The sequence below is a fragment of the Ascaphus truei genome, chromosome 1 (genome assembly GCF_040206685.1).
Source record: "Ascaphus truei isolate aAscTru1 chromosome 1, aAscTru1.hap1, whole genome shotgun sequence".
Classification (NCBI taxonomy): domain Eukaryota; kingdom Metazoa; phylum Chordata; class Amphibia; order Anura; family Ascaphidae; genus Ascaphus; species Ascaphus truei.
The window spans coordinates 7,935,677-7,954,729 of NC_134483.1; the positions used below are offsets into that span (position 1 = coordinate 7,935,677).

The 19,053-nt window shown below is 47.8% G+C and overlaps 1 protein-coding gene across 9 annotated transcripts in view; it reads right to left on the reverse strand.

Annotated features, from left to right (window-relative positions):
- The window catches only part of UNC13B (unc-13 homolog B), a 565,224-nt gene that overhangs the window by 501,736 nt on the left and 44,435 nt on the right, over nt 1–19,053 (reverse strand). For 7 of the 9 annotated variants that reach the window (XM_075579702.1, XM_075580181.1, XM_075580121.1 and 4 more), the window contains exon 4: nt 17,714–17,771. In XM_075579702.1, coding sequence (XP_075435817.1) covers nt 17,714–17,771 — 58 coding nt within the window. Of the gene's footprint in view, nt 1–14,145; nt 14,164–17,713; nt 17,772–19,053 lie in introns of those variants that run through there. The other 2 variants (XM_075579939.1, XM_075580010.1) reach the window with 1 other exon arrangement.

Here is a 19,053-nt window from a genome sequence, read left to right on the forward strand (position 1 = left end):
CGTTGGATTTTAAAGGTCTCATGACCAAATAAAATTTTCATTTTTTCACTACTTGGGTCCTTTCCTTGCTCCCACCGGATCGTGTGCTCCTCTTCACTATCTGCATACCAGATATCAGATCCTGATTTTGCACTCGACTTTCTAGTCAGTGTTCCTAAAACTCTGATATCATGCTCCGCTACACAGTCCGAGTCTGAGGGGCCCATCTTCCCTGGGTAACATCCAATTATTACTGAGCTTTACGGCTTTAGAGATACCTTATGAAATAGATGCAAATTAGCTGGCTAAACACAATTTATAGATCGCTGTGGAATACATGCACAAAGCAAACTAGACTTGCAAATTGACAATACTATGACAATTTTTTATCAACACAACATTCTGGAAGGTCATCAACAATATTTGTGAGCCCTATAGCTATCAAGACACTTTCAGTATCAAAAATGATAATGTCATTTTATCGGAACATTTAGCCATTGCCAACGCATTCAATGAATACTTTGTAGGGTGTGCGACTGTAAGGAATCGGGGAACACGTCCTTTGCGACGTGTTCCCTCCTTACCTAGTGCTGCTGCGGACTCTGCTCCACTCTACACTCATGCGCGCAACCCCGCTCTGATTACAGAGCGCACGCGCACCTGCAGCTCTTCAGCCCCTGCTACGGAGCTCGGCTCCGCCCCCCGGACACGCGCACACGTGACGACGTGCAACGATCCCCAGCTGCGTGTCAAGCATCATTTGTGCCTCTTGTCTCCTGCAGCCTATCCCAGCTTCCGCTGGGGCCGCGCCTCCGCTCCACCCCCTGTCCCATTGGTTCTGTCTGCCTACATATACCCTGTTCCTGCTCCCAGTCAGTGCTCAGCATAATTCGGTGTAGCCTCCCTGCCTCCTACAGTTGTGCCTTGTTCCAGTCTTGTCTTTCAGATTAACCTCTTGTGTACTGACCCGGCTTGTAAGTGAACCCCTCTGGATATTGACCTCGGTTTACCCTCGACCATGGCGACTTCTCCAACCCCTGATCTCGGCTAACGTAACTGGACTATCCCACCATCTATAATCCCAGACCACGGCTAACGGACCTGGACTATCCTACCATCTATAATCCCAGTCCACGGCTAACGGACCTGGACTATCCCACCATCTATAATCCCAGACCACGGCTAACGGACCTGGACTATCCCACCATCTATAATCCCAGACCACGGCTAACGGACCTGGACTATCCCACCATCTATAATCCCAGACCACGGCTAACGGACCTGGACAATCCCACCATCTACAATCCCAGACCACGGCTAACGGACCTGGACTATCCTACCATCTATAATCCCAGACCACGGCTAACGGACCTGGACTATCCTACCAGCTATAATCCCAGACCACGGCTAACGGACCTGGACTATCCTACCATCTATAATCCCAGACCACGGCTAACGGACCTGGACTATCCTAACATCTATAATCCCAGACCACGGCTAACGGACCTGGACTATCCCACCATCTACAATCCCAGACCACGGCTAACGGACCTGGACTATCCTACCATCTATAATCCCAGACCACGGCTAACGGACCTGGACAATCCCACCATCTATAATCCCAGACCACGGCTAATGGACCTGGACTATCCTACCATCTATAATCCCAGACCACGGCTAACGGACCTGGACTATCCTACCGTCTATAATCCCAGACCACGGCTAACGGACCTGGACTATCCTACCGTCTATAATCCCAGACCACGGCTAACGGACCTGGACTATCCTACCGTCTATAATCCCAGACCACGGCTAACGGACCTGGACTATCCTACCATCTAAAATCCCAGACCACGGCTAACGGACCTGGACTATCCTACCAGCTATAACCCCAGACCACGGCTAACAGACCTGGACTATCCTACCAGCTATAATCCCAGACCACGGCTAACCGACCTGGACTATCCTACCAGCTATAATCCCAGACCACGGCTAACGGACCTGGACTATCCTACCAGCTATAATCCCAGACCACGGCTAACGGACCTGGACTATCCTACCAGCTATAATCCCAGACCACGGCTAACGGACCTGGACTATCCTACCAGCTATAATCCCAGACCACGGCTAAACGGATTTCTACGATTCTACTCTCTCCAATCCCAGGACCTGCAAGTATACCAATTAACCCTCTCTCTCCAACCCAGACCCGGCAACGCTAGACAATCCGCCTTCCAGGCACGCTCCCGCTGCTGTGGGTGCGTGGCTTTGTACCTTCCCACTTCAGTGCCGGGGTCTTGCCTTGTTTGTGGGTAGCGCGAGCGTTACAGCTACTTGCTCATTATCAAGATGCAAATGTGACCTTAATCTGGAAGCCAGGCTGAGCACACTCCTTTATCAATACCCTTTCTCATCGTGCTCATGAATTTAAATGTACCCAATGTCTGAAGAGGAGATTGTTTAGGTTGAGTATTAGGAGCTCCTGTACAATCAACATGGCCCTTATCAACTGCAATCTAAGGTCCTAAGTCTTGGTGCCACCATCATTGCTAAACCAATTGCCTGCATAACCAACACTATTTTGTTTTCTGGACAAATCCCTAAAATCTGGAGAACAACTAGAGCTATCCCTGTCTTTAAAAGTGGTGATAGAGGCCGCCTCAAATTACAGACCTCTCTCTATTCACCTCCGTAAACGTGACATTCTTTACCACTCAATATGCCGTTTTGTTACTAGAACACCCACCATTGTGATACTGCATGTTAATTGGACTAGGTTTTGTATCCCTTGAGTGCTAATGCAACGTATATCTTTCCTGTCAAACCTTCAAATATTTTCTGGACAAGTTACCCAATTATCTGAGCAGGCTTATCACCCCCACTGTACGCAGCGCTTCGCTCCTTACATCTGCTCCAGAAACTTGATTATGGTTCTAGGTTCTAAGGTTTCATAAAGAATCTGGTGGCTTTCCCTTCAGGTACTAATTTACCTGGGTCGCTCAAATCCGCTTCTCGTCTAAGCTCCTTCAACACTTTGGCTATTTCCTACTTTAAACATGTTTGTAGCTGCAACTTATAATGTTGTCAACTTTTTTGTGCCCAGGACATACCTAAAAATGAGAGCCAGCTCTCAATGCATTTTTTCCTGGTAAAATTTTTTAAACAATTCTAGCACCCCAATTATGTTCCTAGCACCTCTACACTCCCTTGATAAATTAAACGTTTCCCATAAGGCCTAAACACAATATATACTCATGCAAATGTAATTACAGTTGTTCAACAAACTAAATGCAGTATTTTACACCTAAACTTCTTTTTAAACAAAGGTAACAAAAATACATGGCACAGGTGCTCTTAAGTAAAAAGACTTTGTTTCTTGCACTCTTTTTGGTTGCATGTGCCCGCCATGTAATTTGCTTCTAAAGAGATGTGCAAGTTCAAGCCATGAAATAACAATTATAATCTAATTAACCCTTTCAAGTCATCTGTCTCCTGTACATGATCGCAGCCGGCAATAAATAGCAGTGCAATGGTTCATTTTCTCCATGGCAACAGGATGCCAGCAGTGGTAATAACATAGTTCTATCATGCTACTAAGCTGCAATCTGTCTCTTCAATTGCTAAATCGCTCTCTTAATTACCAAGTCGTGAAAGGGAGATATTGTCTTCTCCGTTTGTCATAGAATACATACTTTGTAAATCTGAGCTTTTTTTTCCCCTCCTGCAAATTAAAGGACATTTAAAAATGGCACGAACAAAAGGAGGTGGAGTAAACAGGTAGGTAACTAGGCAACCAAATGTGATGGACACCAGTGGATGCAGCAAAGAAATTCGGAAGGTGAGGGAGAAACCAACGATTAAACGTGCATAATGCACAACGTACAGTAGCAAAACATAATTTAATGCAACTAAACATGGCATGGGAAAAGCAGCAACTCCGTATACAAATATAGCACGCTGCCTGAATAATGATGCATCACTGGAGGAAAGTGACAATACTGTCAATTCCGGCATGGCCGGGGTTAATGTTCCATCTTTAGAAGAAGTCACAGGCATATATAACCGAAGTTCAAAACCGTTGTGGAGCAAAAGTCTAATAACTCCATGAAGCTGGGCAATAATGATCATTCAGTCTTATAACGCGCAGCAAACATGGAAGCCCCCAATGCGTGTGCATGATACAGGGGGTCGGGTGCAAAAATGGGTGCCGCTGGTAATAATGAGATGGACTGCAACTATAGAAAGCCACTTAGAGAGAGCATTACGTTTAACCCTTTCGGGGCCAGTGTCCAAGCGATCTATCCAGCGTGCTTCAGTTTGTAAAAGACTGCGGGCTCGGTTACCTCCTCGACTGAGAACCGGTCAACCACCATGCATCTGAGGCTGGGCAGCTGGTGATTAACCATGCATCTGAGGCTGGGCAGCTGGTGATTAACCATGCATCTGAGGCTGGGCAGCTGGTGATTAACCATGCATCTGAGGCTGGGCAGCTGGTGATTAACCATGCATCTGAGGCTGGGCAGCTGGTGATTAACCATGCATCTGAGGCTGGGCAGCTGGTGATTAACCATGCATCTGAGGCTGGGCAGCTGGTGATTAACCATGCATCTGAGGCTGGGCAGCTGGTGATTAACCATGCATCTGAGGCTGGGCAGCTGGTGATTAACCATGCATCTGAGGCTGGGCAGGTGGTGATTAACCATGCATCTGAGGCTGGGCAGCTGGTGATTAACCATGCATCTGAGGCTGGGCAGCTGGTGATTAACCATGCATCTGAGGCTGGGCAGCTGGTGATTAACCATGCATCTGAGGCTGGGCAGCTGGTGATTAACCATGCACCTGAGGCTGGGCAGGTGGTGATTAACCATGCATCTGAGGCTGGGCAGCTGGTGATTAACCATGCACCTGAGGCTGGGCAGCTGGTGATTAACCATGCATCTGAGGCTGGGCAGCTGGTGATTAACCATGCACCTGAGGCTGGGCAGCTGGTGATTAACCATGCACCTGAGGCTGGGCAGCTGGTGATTAACCATGCATCTGAGGCTGGGCAGCTGGTGATTAACCATGCATCTGAGGCTGGGCAGCTGGTGATTAACCATGCATCTGAGGCTGGGCAGCTGGTGATTAACCATGCATCTGAGGCTGGGCAGCTGGTGATTAACCATGCATCTGAGGCTGGGCAGCTGGTGATTAACCATGCATCTGAGGCTGGGCAGCTGGTGATTAACCATGCATCTGAGGCTGGGCAGCTGGTGATTAACCATGCATCTGAGGCTGGGCAGCTGGTGATTAACCATGCATCTGAGGCTGGGCAGGTGGTGAGTAACCATGCATCTGAGGCTGGGCAGCTGGTGATTAACCATGCACCTGAGGCTGGGCAGCTGGTGATTATGAAGTCCAGAATGGGTAGTGACTGCTGCAGTTGGTCGCTCTTCTGGGTTTGGAGAGCTGATTTGATAGCTGAAAGGTGCAGGGCCACGTTCTCTTTGTCCACGTGGCCTGTATTATGTCAGAAAGACAGAGGATGATGTCCAAAAATAGACTTGAAGAGGAGAGGTGAAATTGTCTCACATTTAGTTGCCTAGTTACCTAGTTACCCAGTTACTCCACTTCCTTTCATCTGCTCCATTTTTTGTATGTCCTCCTTGGGGGTATTTGAGGTACACAGGTATGTCTGCAAAACTAGTAGCGTTATACAAGAACATGCTATTATTATTATGGCCAAGAGGGACTCCATTTTGAATTTCCTAACTTTTTGCAGCTTGTTTATCCCTCTTAGTTGAAGGATAGACCAGAATATTCCGTTCGCCATTTTCGTACGAGAAACATTGGCAAGTAGACACGTCGATATCATTCTTATGCTGGAACTGGTTGGATTTCACAAAGCTGCTGGATACTGCTGGTTAATGCCTGTTTGGCAAGTTTGTTTACCGGCAGCTGGGATCTTATAAACTTGTGTCTTCCCGGTATTGTCTTGAATTCCAGACAGTATACTCTGCAGACCATGTATCAATATCAGTAATTACAGCCATCTCTTTTATAAAACAAAAATCACAATAGTACTATTACTTTTTTCCAGGGGCTTAGGCCTTGGTCCCGCTGCGTCCGGTGGCGCGTGCGGCCGCGTGCACGTGCGCCACCAGCCCCTTAACTGCACTCTGTTGGTCCCCGCTGCCTCCTCCCTCCGTGGCTCACTACGTGCTGTGACGCGTCAGCCGGCCAGCGCTACCAGAAGATGGTGTTCTGGAGCGTTGACGCGTCACGTGGTGCGCGTGGGAGCCAATGAGGAGGTAAGCAGGGGAGCAGGGAAGGAGCTCGTAGGGAGGCGGACTGTTTTTTTTTTTGCCGGCTCAGTTTCATTCAGGAGGAGGGAGCCCGGCCTCTGGGCCGGAGGAGGGGAGGGGGGTACGAACGGACAGACCCACCGCTCAAACCACGCCCCCCCCCCTGATCCCGCTCCCTACAGACCGCAGATAGCGGTCTGTGCCTCTCAGCGCGCTGCCTGCATGCAGTGCGGGCGCGCTGACTGAGGGAGCGGGCCCTAGCCTAACAGTACCTTGGGACTTTAATAACAGAACTCTTTGAAGGGCTTGTATCCTGGCTAGGGCCTGATAGGCTTGCAGGTTTTTAAGCAGGGCCTATATAGTTCGGTAGGCTTGCAGCAGTTACACCTTGCTTTACATCACTTGAGTAGGCTCCCAGCGTAAGTGCTGTCCTCTGCCCGTCCGTGATCCATCTGCAAAGCAGCAGGGCAGCGTCCATCTACTGAGCGTTTTAAAAGCCTCCGCTTTTTTCCTCCACTGACGTCACCGCGACCTCTCTCGCGATATCTCCTGCTATGCCGTGCGCCTTCCGGATTGGCGGGGAAGCGCCTGCCCAAGCTATTTGCAGCATCACCTTCCAACGGCCCAGTAAGGCCGGGGTCCCGCTGCTTCCGGCGGCGTGCGCGGCCGCGTGCGTGTCACTCACCGGACATGAGTTTCTCCCGAGCCGGCCCCAGTCCCTCCTCCCTGCAGGGCTCGCTACACGCTGTGACGCGTCAGCCGCCAGGGGATGCAAGAGAATTGTAATCCCGAGCGGCGACGCGTCACGTGGTGTGGCTGTGAGCCAATGAAGAGAGGAGGAGGGGGGGAGGCGTCGGGGAGGGCGAGGAGAGCAGCAATTTGTCTTCTGCAGCACCAAGGGAGCCCCCCTGCTCCCTCCCACAGACTCTCTCTCCTGTGTGACACACTCTCCTGAGACACACTCTCCTGAGACACACTCCTGTGTGACACACTCTCCTGAGAGACACACTCTCCTGTGACACACTCTCCTGAGACACACTCTCCTGTGTGACACACTCTCCTGTGTGACACACTCTCCTGAGACACACTCTCCTGTGTGACACACTCTCCTGTGTGACACACTCTCCTGTGTGACACACTCTCCTGTGTGACACACTCTCCTGTGTGACACACTCTCCTGTGTGACACACTCTCCTGTGTGACACACTCTCCTGTGTGACACACTCTCCTGAGACACACTCTCCTGAGACACACTCTCCTGAGACACACTCCGGCACAGTGTGAGGGCCCCGCCCCCGCCCCCCCTCCACAGACTCTCTCCTCATAGTCTGTGTCTGCAGATGCACGGGGGGGGGGGAAGGAACCCCTGGCAATGAGGAGGGGAGGGCTTCGGGGAGCGGGGAAAGCAGCTGCAGCACCAAGGAGCCCCCCTGCTCCCTCCCACAGACTCTCTCCTCAGGGAGGCAGCGGGGAGCGGGGGAGGGAACCCCCTGACACACAGTGTGATGGCCCCGCCACCCGACCTCATTGCCGTGCCCCCCCCGACCCGTTCTGGCCACGCCCCCCCGCTCCAGCTCCCTACAGACCGCAGATAGCGGTAAAGTGCCTCTCCACGCGCCGCCTGTCTGCAGTGCAGGCGCGTGATCTGAGGCAGCGGGGCCTTAGCCTAACTCCTTGAAGTGCGGACGTACGGGCTTCAGTGGGAAAGAGGAAGACAAACCCCTTGGATCAACAACTAAGTAGTCAGGTAAGCCCCCTCTACATTGCAGAGAAACACTAACCTCAAGCTCAGCTAGGTAGGACAGAAAAAAGGACTAACTGGGGAGGGAAGGGCTATTTATAGGTCCTCCCACAGGTAGAGTTGTTTGTAATATCACAACTGGAGGGTGGAACTTAACCCATTGGTGATCACTGCCATGGGGACAACCAGGAAATATAAATCACTAAACTTACCAAGTCCACCTGAGAAAAAGCTACAAAACCCCTATAACAAGCCTATCTCATGCAAATCTGCCACTGTACTACAATGCTATGCTCCAGGTGTGCACAGTAGAGTGATTTTTCAATGTGTTATTCTAAAATGACAATGTTTTGTGGCTGAAAGGGCAGCCGGCTTATAGTCACCTGTATTAGCCAGGTTAAGCACAGAATACCAAATGTCAAACAATGCCTGGGAGGGATTCAAAAAAAGGTGAAGATTCTTTCATTCCCCAGCAACGTGCTGCATAGAGATCCGCTATTCTCCCTGGCTCAGGTGCAATGTCATTATGCTTTGTTACCTCCTGTCCTTGACTAAACCTAATTCAACATCAACTAGCCTTTAGACATTGTTTCTTTCAATGAGACAATTCTCAGCATCTATATCTATATATTCCACACTTATTAAGATTATGGTGGGTAAAAAAAGGGACAAAACCCTCCACAGTAAAGCATATAGCAAATGGAAATATTACTGTATGTTCATTTGCATGTCTTAGACAGGTCTGCAACCCTATCTTTCACCATTATCGCCCAGCACATAGCACTTCCACTGCAGCAAGGGATTCTGGGAAATGACATGCAAATGAGCACACAGTGCCACCTTTTGTCTCAAGCTCATATTACACGAGCAACCCTTAAGCCAATGCATGCTGCCTTAAACACAGCTTTTACACAGAGGCTGGGATGAGATGCAAAGCCAGTAAACCCACTCACAGACATGTTTCAACCTTGATGGGTATCATCAGTGTGAGGTTGGTTGCTGGCTATGCTGGTTTGAGACTAATAGTAGGTATTCACCACACTGCATGTCATTTCCCAGAATCCCTTGCTGCAGTGGAAGCGCTGTATGCTGGGTGACAATGGGGAAAGACAGGGTTGCAGACCTGTCTAAGACATGCAAATGAACATACAGTAATATTTACAGTTGCTATATGCTTTACTGTGTAGGGTTTTTGTCACTTTTTTTACCCACCATAACCTTAATAATTGTGGTGAATACCTACTCTTAGTCTCAAACCAGCATAGCCAGCAACCAACCTCACACTGATGATACCCATCCAGGTTGAAACATGTCTGTGAGTGGGTTTACTGGCTTTGCATCTCACCCCAGACTATGCCTAAAAGCTGTGTTTAAAGCAGCATGCATTGGCTTAAGGGTTGCTTGTGTAATATGAGCTTGAGACAAAAGGTGGCACTGTGTGCTCATTTGCATGTAATTTCCCAGAATCCCTTGCTGCAGTGGAAGTGCTGGGCGATAATGGTGAAAGACAGGGTTGCAGACCTGTCTAAGACACACACATGAACACGAACACACACGTAGGTATCCATTCCCTAGGTGCTGAATAGGAGGACTGCATCTTCGGAAACCACACGAGCAAACACACAAGGTCTACATCAGCATAACCTGGGTCTGTATAGTCTTACTCTGTTATTACTAAGTATACACTTGCTGTTTCCTTTGACTGTTAGTGCAAGTGATCAGATTTGCATGTAGGTTTGCATATGTCAGACTGTGGTTCTCGGTTACCCGGGATTTCCTTGGACTCATTCTGGTCCCCATTAAGTGTTTGCTTGGAGAACCTGGGCTGCTCTCTGGACTTTATGCTGCAATCCCCTGTGAGGTTACATCTATTTCATTTACCCATTACATTGATGTTTTTTCTATAGGGAGAACTGCACAGGGAGTAGGGAAATAGCATTAGGCATTTTGTGCCTTTTGGGAACGGGCCTGAAGAAGGGGCTCTCACCCCGAAATGTTGCCTCCGCCCCCCTTCCTCTGTATTTTTACATTTCCCCCATCCTACCCCATCCCTCCCTTGTTTTTTGTCAGATGTGTTGTGTTTTTGTTTTACACTTACATCCCATGTGGATTTGTGTTTTTTGTGTTGCTTATTAAAACTCTCTGACTTATATCACCTCCTTTTCGCTTTTTGTGTGTTGGGAACAATAGTTTTTTTTTATATTATTATTGGGAGGAAAAAGGGTCCTGTCTGTTCCACATTGCACCAGTCCTCCTGATTCCAATCATCAATGTGGTGTGCTGTCTACATCAGTGTTTGGTTACAATCTCCATGCTCCACCCAACAACCACACTTATGGGACTCTGGCAGAGGGTCACAGAACTACCAAATCCCTCCCTCTGTACCATCACACTGAAACTGATCTGCAGTCAGTGTCCCTTCTGTGCTTTTGTATCGTTTCTTTTGTTATATATCCCAGGACGTAATTAAAAGTCAAATGTAAAATCTTAGTACACATTTCTTGGTAAACTATTTTATACTATAAGTCAATATTAGTCACATTGAATTCTGAAGAGTCTGCCCAAATAAAGCAACAGGAAGATTCAGGTAAACTCTGCTACACGGAACAACCTTTGCCTGAATAGGAGCGAGGAGGGTCACTCCACACACCCATACATGTATTATACTATTCCTATTGGAAACAGGAGTATGTGCTACTGAAGCAAGAACTTGGTGACAATGTCATACTGTGGACAGGCCCAAAAAGCACCACTTACTATTACAACAGAATGTTCACAGGGACAAAGTCAATCTGAAATCATTTTATGCTATCCTTTGTTTTTGATCACCTGCCCACATCTTAGATGAAGTGTGTATTTATTTGTAAAAATGTTTTACCAGGAAGGAACAGAGGGCACAGCGGATTCTGCAAATTCAAACTCATTTATTTAAGTGACAATTGTCACTTGAAAAAGACCTCCACGGTCGAAATGTTGTGTTGGCTCAATAAATGAGTTTGAATTTGCAGAATCCGCTGTGCCCTCTGTTCCTTCCTCTCTCTATGTACTCAGGACTGACTGCAGGCTTTCGTTCTAACATTGGAGCACCGGTAATTGTATCATTTTTTTCCCTTTTAAGGTGTGCAGCACTCCTCTCTATTATCTTACCAGGAAGTAACACATTGAGAGTAAAGTCTCGTTTTCACGTATGTCCTGGGCACAGAGTTATAAATGCATTGTTACTGTGGCAGGACGGCCTATAGCCGAGGTCAGACAATAGACCACACGTATTTTCAGATTTAGAGCAAACGTTGAATGGCTTTATTGCTCCACAGCATACAGTAACTAAACATGTGAGCACACTGTCCCTTTAAGGCATAAAGAAAACATTGCAAAATAAAACCTGCTCCACATTGGGAGAGCTTACTAACATTGCAAGCCTATCAGGCTGGCTGGCTAATCCATAACCAAACCGTTAACATATAACAAAACAGTCCGAAAACAATATGAACAGTTCTTACTGTGGTTTAGAGAGGTACTTGTGAATCCATCTGCATAGCAGCTTGTCTAGGATCTTGTCTGAGAGAGCCACCTGACTACCAGCAAAGACTTCCTTATATTCCATCATGCTGGTTGTCAGGTGTCTGCTAACTTCCTGATTGTTCAGCTTTTTCTCCTGAGTTAACCCTCGGAGTGCTGGATGAAGCACTCAGACTTATGTCTCCCAGGCATAACTGTTAGTGAATACAAAAAAGACACAGCGCACAACGCTCATAGTGCATTACAAAATATTAATGACATATATAATAAATGGGTGAGTAATGTGCGTACATCAAGTATGATAATAACGAGCAGTTTCGGGATATTTTACCCAACACCTCCGGAGACCAGAATGGGTGTCCTTGCAGGAGTGATGCTGCTGTCCTCGATATCACAGGGTCCTATTGAAGTTGGTTGCACAACCTCTGCTGTTCCTTGCTCCCCTAAGCACAGGCAGGCTTGGAGCTGCTGATTCCTGCAATGTTTCAGCAGGGCAGTCTTTGACATCAGCTGGGCGTCAGCACTCTCCTCCGCGTGAAGCGCTTCAAGATCGTGACGTCACCACGGGGGTTTTCGGCGCCGCTCACAGGCAATCAAAGTCGCGCAGTAGGGTGCTGATATAGAGCTAGAACACTAATAAGCCTTGTCCTACGCGTTTCGAAACGGAACGTTTCTTCATCAGGGACTGATAAAGAGTGGATTCTGGTAAAACTTATAAATCCCGCGATCGTGTCTCATTGGCTAAGTCCTTAGTTGCAATTACAACTAAGGACTTAGCCAATGAGACACGATCGCGGGATTTATAAGTTTTACCAGAATCCACTCTTTATCAGTCCCTGATGAAGAAACGTTCCGTTTCGAAACGCGTAGGACAAGGCTTATTAGTGTTCTAGCTCTATATCAGCACCCTACTGCGCGACTTTGATTGCCTGTGAGCGGCGCCGAAAACCCCCGTGGTGACGTCACGATCTTGAAGCGCTTCACGCGGAGGAGAGTGCTGACGCCCAGCTGATGTCAAAGACTGCCCTGCTGAAACATTGCAGGAACCAGCAGCTCCAAGCCTGCCTGTGCTTAGGGGAGCAAGGAACAGCAGAGGTTGTGCAACCAACTTCAATAGGACCCTGTGATATCGAGGACAGCAGCATCACTCCTGCAAGGACACCCATTCTGGTCTCCGGAGGTGTTGGGTAAAATATCCCGAAACTGCTCGTTATTATCATACTTGATGTACGCACATTACTCACCCATTTATTATATATGTCATTAATATTTTGTAATGCACTATGAGCGTTGTGCGCTGTGTCTTTTTTGTATTCATTTGTTAGCTCCAGGGGGTATCTGAGCCCCCCCACTCCATCACAGCTGCAGACGCTCAATCCTAGGTTAAGTTATTTAATTATTCCCTTATTCTTCACCTATCACGTCACTATTTGGTTTTGCGCACTATCACTCTCTTTTGTTCACTTTGTATAACTGTTAGTGGCTGACTTCACCCTGTCACAGTTACATTAAAATAACAGGGGTTATACCGTCAATTCACAGACATTTCATGGACAGATAAAGTTGGAAATTTGGGTATTGGGGATAAAGGGCTTGTGAGTTTCAGACTGAAATAGAGCAGCTTTAACCTCACTTTAACATCACCAAACATCAGTGAACTGCAGCAAACGACTCACACCCTTTGGCTGCGCCAAAGGCTACCCGCCTTTGGGGCAAAGCAGACGTACACTGGGGTGGTTGATTTTCAATGCAGCTGTGGACAAACAGTTCTTTGTGTCCTCTTGGCTCATTAACATTCCAGTGGGTGGGGTTGACGTTCCACACAGTACAAGCAAATGTTAACCCTTAGCACGCTGATCCTGTGCAGAGGGTAGCAGCTCTTGGGGAGCCTCGTCAGGCTGTCTGCCTTTGGGGCAACGCAGATGTGCACTGGGGTGGATGAGATTCAATGCAGCTGTATGTATGTATGTACACATACACATACACACACTATACTGTAGATATACAGTATTATCGCAAGAAGAAACGATCATTGCTGGACAAAGATGGAACTCGACTGGAGAGATTAAAGACCAAGACAATGACCAAAAGTAAGATGGTAGGATGAAATAAGAAAATGTGTAGGGGCGACAAAGAGAAGAGACATGTAATCACAATACGTGGAAGATCCTAAGGGAGGTCTTCATTCATCAGTGGAGAGACAAGAGCTGAAGATGATGTATATCTATATCATGAAGTATCACATTATGACAGTCCACCATGCAACAACCTCACCAAAAAAGCTAAAGTGAAAATCCAACAAGTGGCACACAAAAAAAAAATACACATTTTGCTGACAAAGTAGAGAAAACTGATCTGGAAGACAGACATGCCTTAAACATATTAATTGCTAAATAAAATATACATTTTATATATTATGATTCAAATAGATAGTTCTTAATTCCAAGAAATAAGGTGCTAAATGGGACCCATGAAAATAGCAGGAAGCTCACAAATCAATAAAAAAAAAAGTATTACGTGTAGATGGCAAGAAAAACAGTGTTCCCCTTCACCCACCCTCACCCCCCTACTTACAGCACTGGGAAGCAGTAATAAGCAATGCCACCCTCACCCCCTACTTACAGCACTGGGAATCAGCAATAAGCAATGCCATCCTCACCCCCTACTTACAGCACTGGGAATCAGCAATAAGCAATGCCACCGTTACCCCCTACTTACAGCACTGGGAATCACTAATAAGCAATGCCACCCTCACCCCCTACTTACAGCACTGGGAAGCAGTAATAAGCAATGCCACCCTCACCCACCTACTTACAGCACTGGGAATCAGCAATAAGCAATGCCACCCTCACCCCCTACTTACAGCACTGGGAAGCAGTAATAAGCAATGCCCCCCTCGCCCCCTACTTACAGCACTGGGAATCAGTAATAAGCAATGCCACCCTCACCCCCTACTTACAGCACTGGGAATCAGCAATAAGCAATGCCACCCTCACCCCCTACTTACAGCACTGGGAATCAGCAATAAGCAATGCCACCCTCACCCCTACTTACAGCACTGGGAAGCAGTAATAAGCAATGCCACCCTCACCCCCCTACTTACAGCACTGGGAATCAGTAATAAGCAATGCCACCCTCACCCCCTACTTACAGCACTGGGAAGCAGTAATAAGCAATACCACCCTCACCCACCTACTTACAGCACTGGGAAGCAGTAATAAGCAATGCCACCCTCACCCCCCTACTTACAGCACTGGGAATCAGCAATAAGCAATGCCACCCTCACCCCCTACTTACAGCACTGGGAAGCAGTAATAAGCAATGCCATCCTCACCCCCTACTTACAGCACTGGGAATCAGCAATAAGCAATGCCACCCTCACCCCCTACTTACAGCACTGGGAATCTGCAATAAGCAATGCCACCCTCACCCCCTACTTACAGCACAGGGTAGCAGTAATAAGCAATGCCATCCTCACCCCCTACTTACAGCACTGGGAATCAGTAATAAGCAATGCCACCCTCACCCCCCTACTTACAGCACTGGGAATCAGTAATAAGCAATGCCACCCTCACCCCCTACTTACAGCACTGGGAAGCAGTAATAAGCAATGCCATCCTCACCCCCCTACTTACAGCACTGGGAATCAGCAATAAGCAATGCCACCCTCACCCCCCTACTTACAGCACTGGGAAGCAGTAATAAGCAATGCCATCCTCACCCCCTACTTACAGCACTGGGAAGCAGTAATAGGCAATGCCACCCTCACCCCCTACTTACAGCACTGGGAATCAGCAATAAGCAATGCCACCCTCACCCCCTACTTACAGCACTGGGAATCAGTAATAAGCAATGCCACCCTCACCCCCTACCTACAGCACTGGGAATCAGCAATAAGCAATGCCACCCTCACCCCCTACTTACAGCACTAAGAAGCAGTAATAAGCAATGCCATCCTCACCCCCTACTTACAGCACTGGGAAGCAGTAATAAGCAATGCCACCCTCACCCCCCCACGTACAGCACTGGGAATCAGTAATAAGCAATGCCATCCTCACCCCCCTACTTACAGCACTGGGAATCAGCAATAAGCAATGCCACCCTCACCGCCTACTTACAGCACTGGGAATCAGCAATAAGCAATGCCGTCCTCACCCCCTACTTACAGCACTGGGAAGCAGTAATAAGCAATGCCCCCCTCACCCCTACTTACAGCACTGGGAATCAGCAATAAGCAATGCCATCCTCACCCCCTACTTACAGCACTGGGAAGCAGTAATAAGCAATGCCCCCCTCACCCCTACTTACAGCACTGGGAATCAGCAATAAGCAATGCCATCCTCACCCCCTACTTACAGCACTGGGAAGCAGTAATAAGCAATGCCACCCTCACCCCCCTACTTACAGCACTGGGAATCAGCAATAAGCAATGCCACCCTCACCCCCTACTTACAGCACTGGGAATCAGCAATAAGCAATGCCATCCTCACCCCCTACTTACAGCACTGGGAATCAGTAATAAGCAATGCCACCCTCACCGCCTACTTACAGCACTGGGAATCAGCAATAAGCAATGCCACCCTCACCCCCTTACTTACAGCACTGGGAAGCAGTAATAAGCAATGCCCCCCTCACCCCTACTTACAGCACTGGGAATCAGCAATAAGCAATGCCATCCTCACCCCCTACTTACAGCACTGGGAATCAGTAATAAGCAATGCCACCCTCACCCCCTACTTACAGCACTGGGAATCAGCAATAAGCAATGCCACCCTCACCCCACTACTTACAGCACTGGGAAGCAGTAATAAGCAATGCCACCCTCACCCCCCTACTTACAGCACTGGGAATCAGCAATAAGCAATGTCACCCTCACCCCCTACTTACAGCACTGGGAAGCAGTAATAAGCAATGCCACCCTCACCTGCCTACTTACAGCACTGGGAATCAGTAAAAAGCAATGCCACCCTCACCCCCTACTTACAGCACTGGGAATCAGTAATAAGCAATGCCACCCTCACCCCCCTACTTACAGCACTGGGAAGCAGTAATAAGCAATGCCACCCTCACCCCCTACTTACAGCACTGGGAATCAGCAATAAGCAATGCCACCCTCACCCCCTACTTACAGCACTGGGAATCAGCAATAAGCAATGCCCCCCTCACCCCCTACTTACAGCACTGGGAATCAGCAATAAGCAATGTCACCCTCACCCCCTACTTACAGCACTGGGAAGCAGTAATAAGCAATGCCACCCTCACCCTTACTTACAGCACTGGGAAGCAGTAATAAGCAATGCCACCCTCACCTGCCTACTTACAGCACTGGGAATCAGTAATAAGCAATGCCACCCTCACCCCCTACTTACAGCACTGGGAATCAGTAATAAGCAATGCCACCCTCACCCCCCTACTTACAGCACTGGGAAGCAGTAATAAGCAATGCCACCCTCACCCCCTACTTACAGCACTGGGAATCAGCAATAAGCAATGCCACCCTCACCCCCTACTTACAGCACTGGGAATCAGCAATAAGCAATGCCCCCCTCACCCCCTACTTACAGCACTGGGAATCAGCAATAAGCAATGTCACCCTCACCCCCTACTTACAGCACTGGGAAGCAGTAATAAGCAATGCCACCCTCACCCTTACTTACAGCACTGGGAAGCAGTAATAAGCAATGCCACCCTCACCCCCCTACTTACAGCACTGGGAAGCAGTAATAAGCAATGCCACCCTCACCCCCCTACTTACAGCACTGGGAATCAGTAATAAGCAATGCCACCCTCACCCCCTACTTACAGCACTGGGAATCAGTAATAAGCAATGCCACCCTCACCCCCTACTTACAGCACTGGGAATCAGTAATAAGCAATACCACCCTCACCCCCCTACTTACAGCACTGGGAAGCAGTAATAAGCAATGCCACCCTCACCCCCTACTTACAGCACTGGGAATCAGTAATAAGCAATGCCATCCTCACCCCCTACTTACAGCACTGGGAAGCAGTAATAAGCAATGCCACCCTCACCCCCCTACTTACAGCACTGGGAATCAGCAGTAAGCAATGCCATCCTCACCCCCTACTTACAGCACTGGGAAGCAGTAATAAGCAATGCCACCCTCACCCCCCTACTTACAGCACTGGGAAGCAGTAATAAGCAATGCCACCCTCACCCCCTACTTACAGCACTGGGAATCAGGAATAGGCAGCGGCTTCTTCTGGACTTCTTCTACATATGAATACTAGTAGAAAAAAACACAAGATATTACATAAATATCATGCCTGGCGGGTGGCACGTTTGCACATGTACATGCATGTAAAACAACTGAAATCTGCTATCCATGCATCAAAAAAAGAAGACGGTCTTATTGTAAGCACTTTTCGTACCTTACTTACCTGCCCAGCTACACCAGCCCTTTACTCACCTAAGAGGACCCAATGCTGAGAACACACCAGGCTTTGAAAGGTGCGACTTGGGCAAACATGGCAGTGATTGACAGCTTTGACTCCAATGTGGCTTTGCGTACGCAGGTTTTTCACCTCCGTTTTATTTTGAACAAATACAGAGATACTCAACCTTATTGCACCTGTTGTGTTATGAGAACACGTGTGCGCTGGTGCGCGCTTTTACTCGTTATCGTTCCATTTGTAATTCAACACAGCTGAGCCGTGAGCTGAGAAAGCGCACAATTTGGGTTTAGTGCCTTCCTGCACGACAACGGGTGCAACAACACGGACTACAGCTGTATACTTGAATATTTAACAAATCAGTATCGACTTCTGCGATTTACCAAAGTAAACTTTCCTTTCACTAATATTATCCTTTTGTAAACATAAAATATACATTTTCATATCACGTTTGTGAGATGCTTTAAAATCATTGTTGCCATTGTGTTGCATGACCTATATGCTGTTATACTAATGGCAAATACTAAAAATACTCATTGCAAGACCTGTTTCCATCAGCTATACTGCTAATCGTGGTAGTTCACTCGATATGCCGGTAATTATAAACCACCCTTAATTAGGTGTGCGTTTTCCATGTGCTGGTTCATAGCAGATGCCTACACTGGGTTCTTTAGAGCTTTTGCTGCCACTAGAAATTTCCATCCACATAACACCCACGTTTTTACCAATTCCTACATTTTAGAGGGGATAGTTGCTTTGAAACCTAAAGTATGTAACGATCATACTCGTTACAACCAAAATGTATCCACCGAGCGATTAGTCATTAACTGTACTAAAGTTCCCTGTAATCAGCCCGAGGAACCCTTCTCTCTATAAGAAAACAAAACGTTATTCTAGAGCTAGTTTATGCATAACTGGCATGTGTGAAGACATAGCATGTTTAAAGGATGGGCTGCTAATCTGTTGGTCCAATACAAAAGGTATCACACTATCTACATGTTTTCTTTTATTTACCCCAATTTTGACATGAGTGAATGCTTACTTATCAGCCAGCCTTCCTGTACACAGAGTGTGGGGGCGGATCTTCGTAGGATTGCACTCTGAGGAATGTAATAA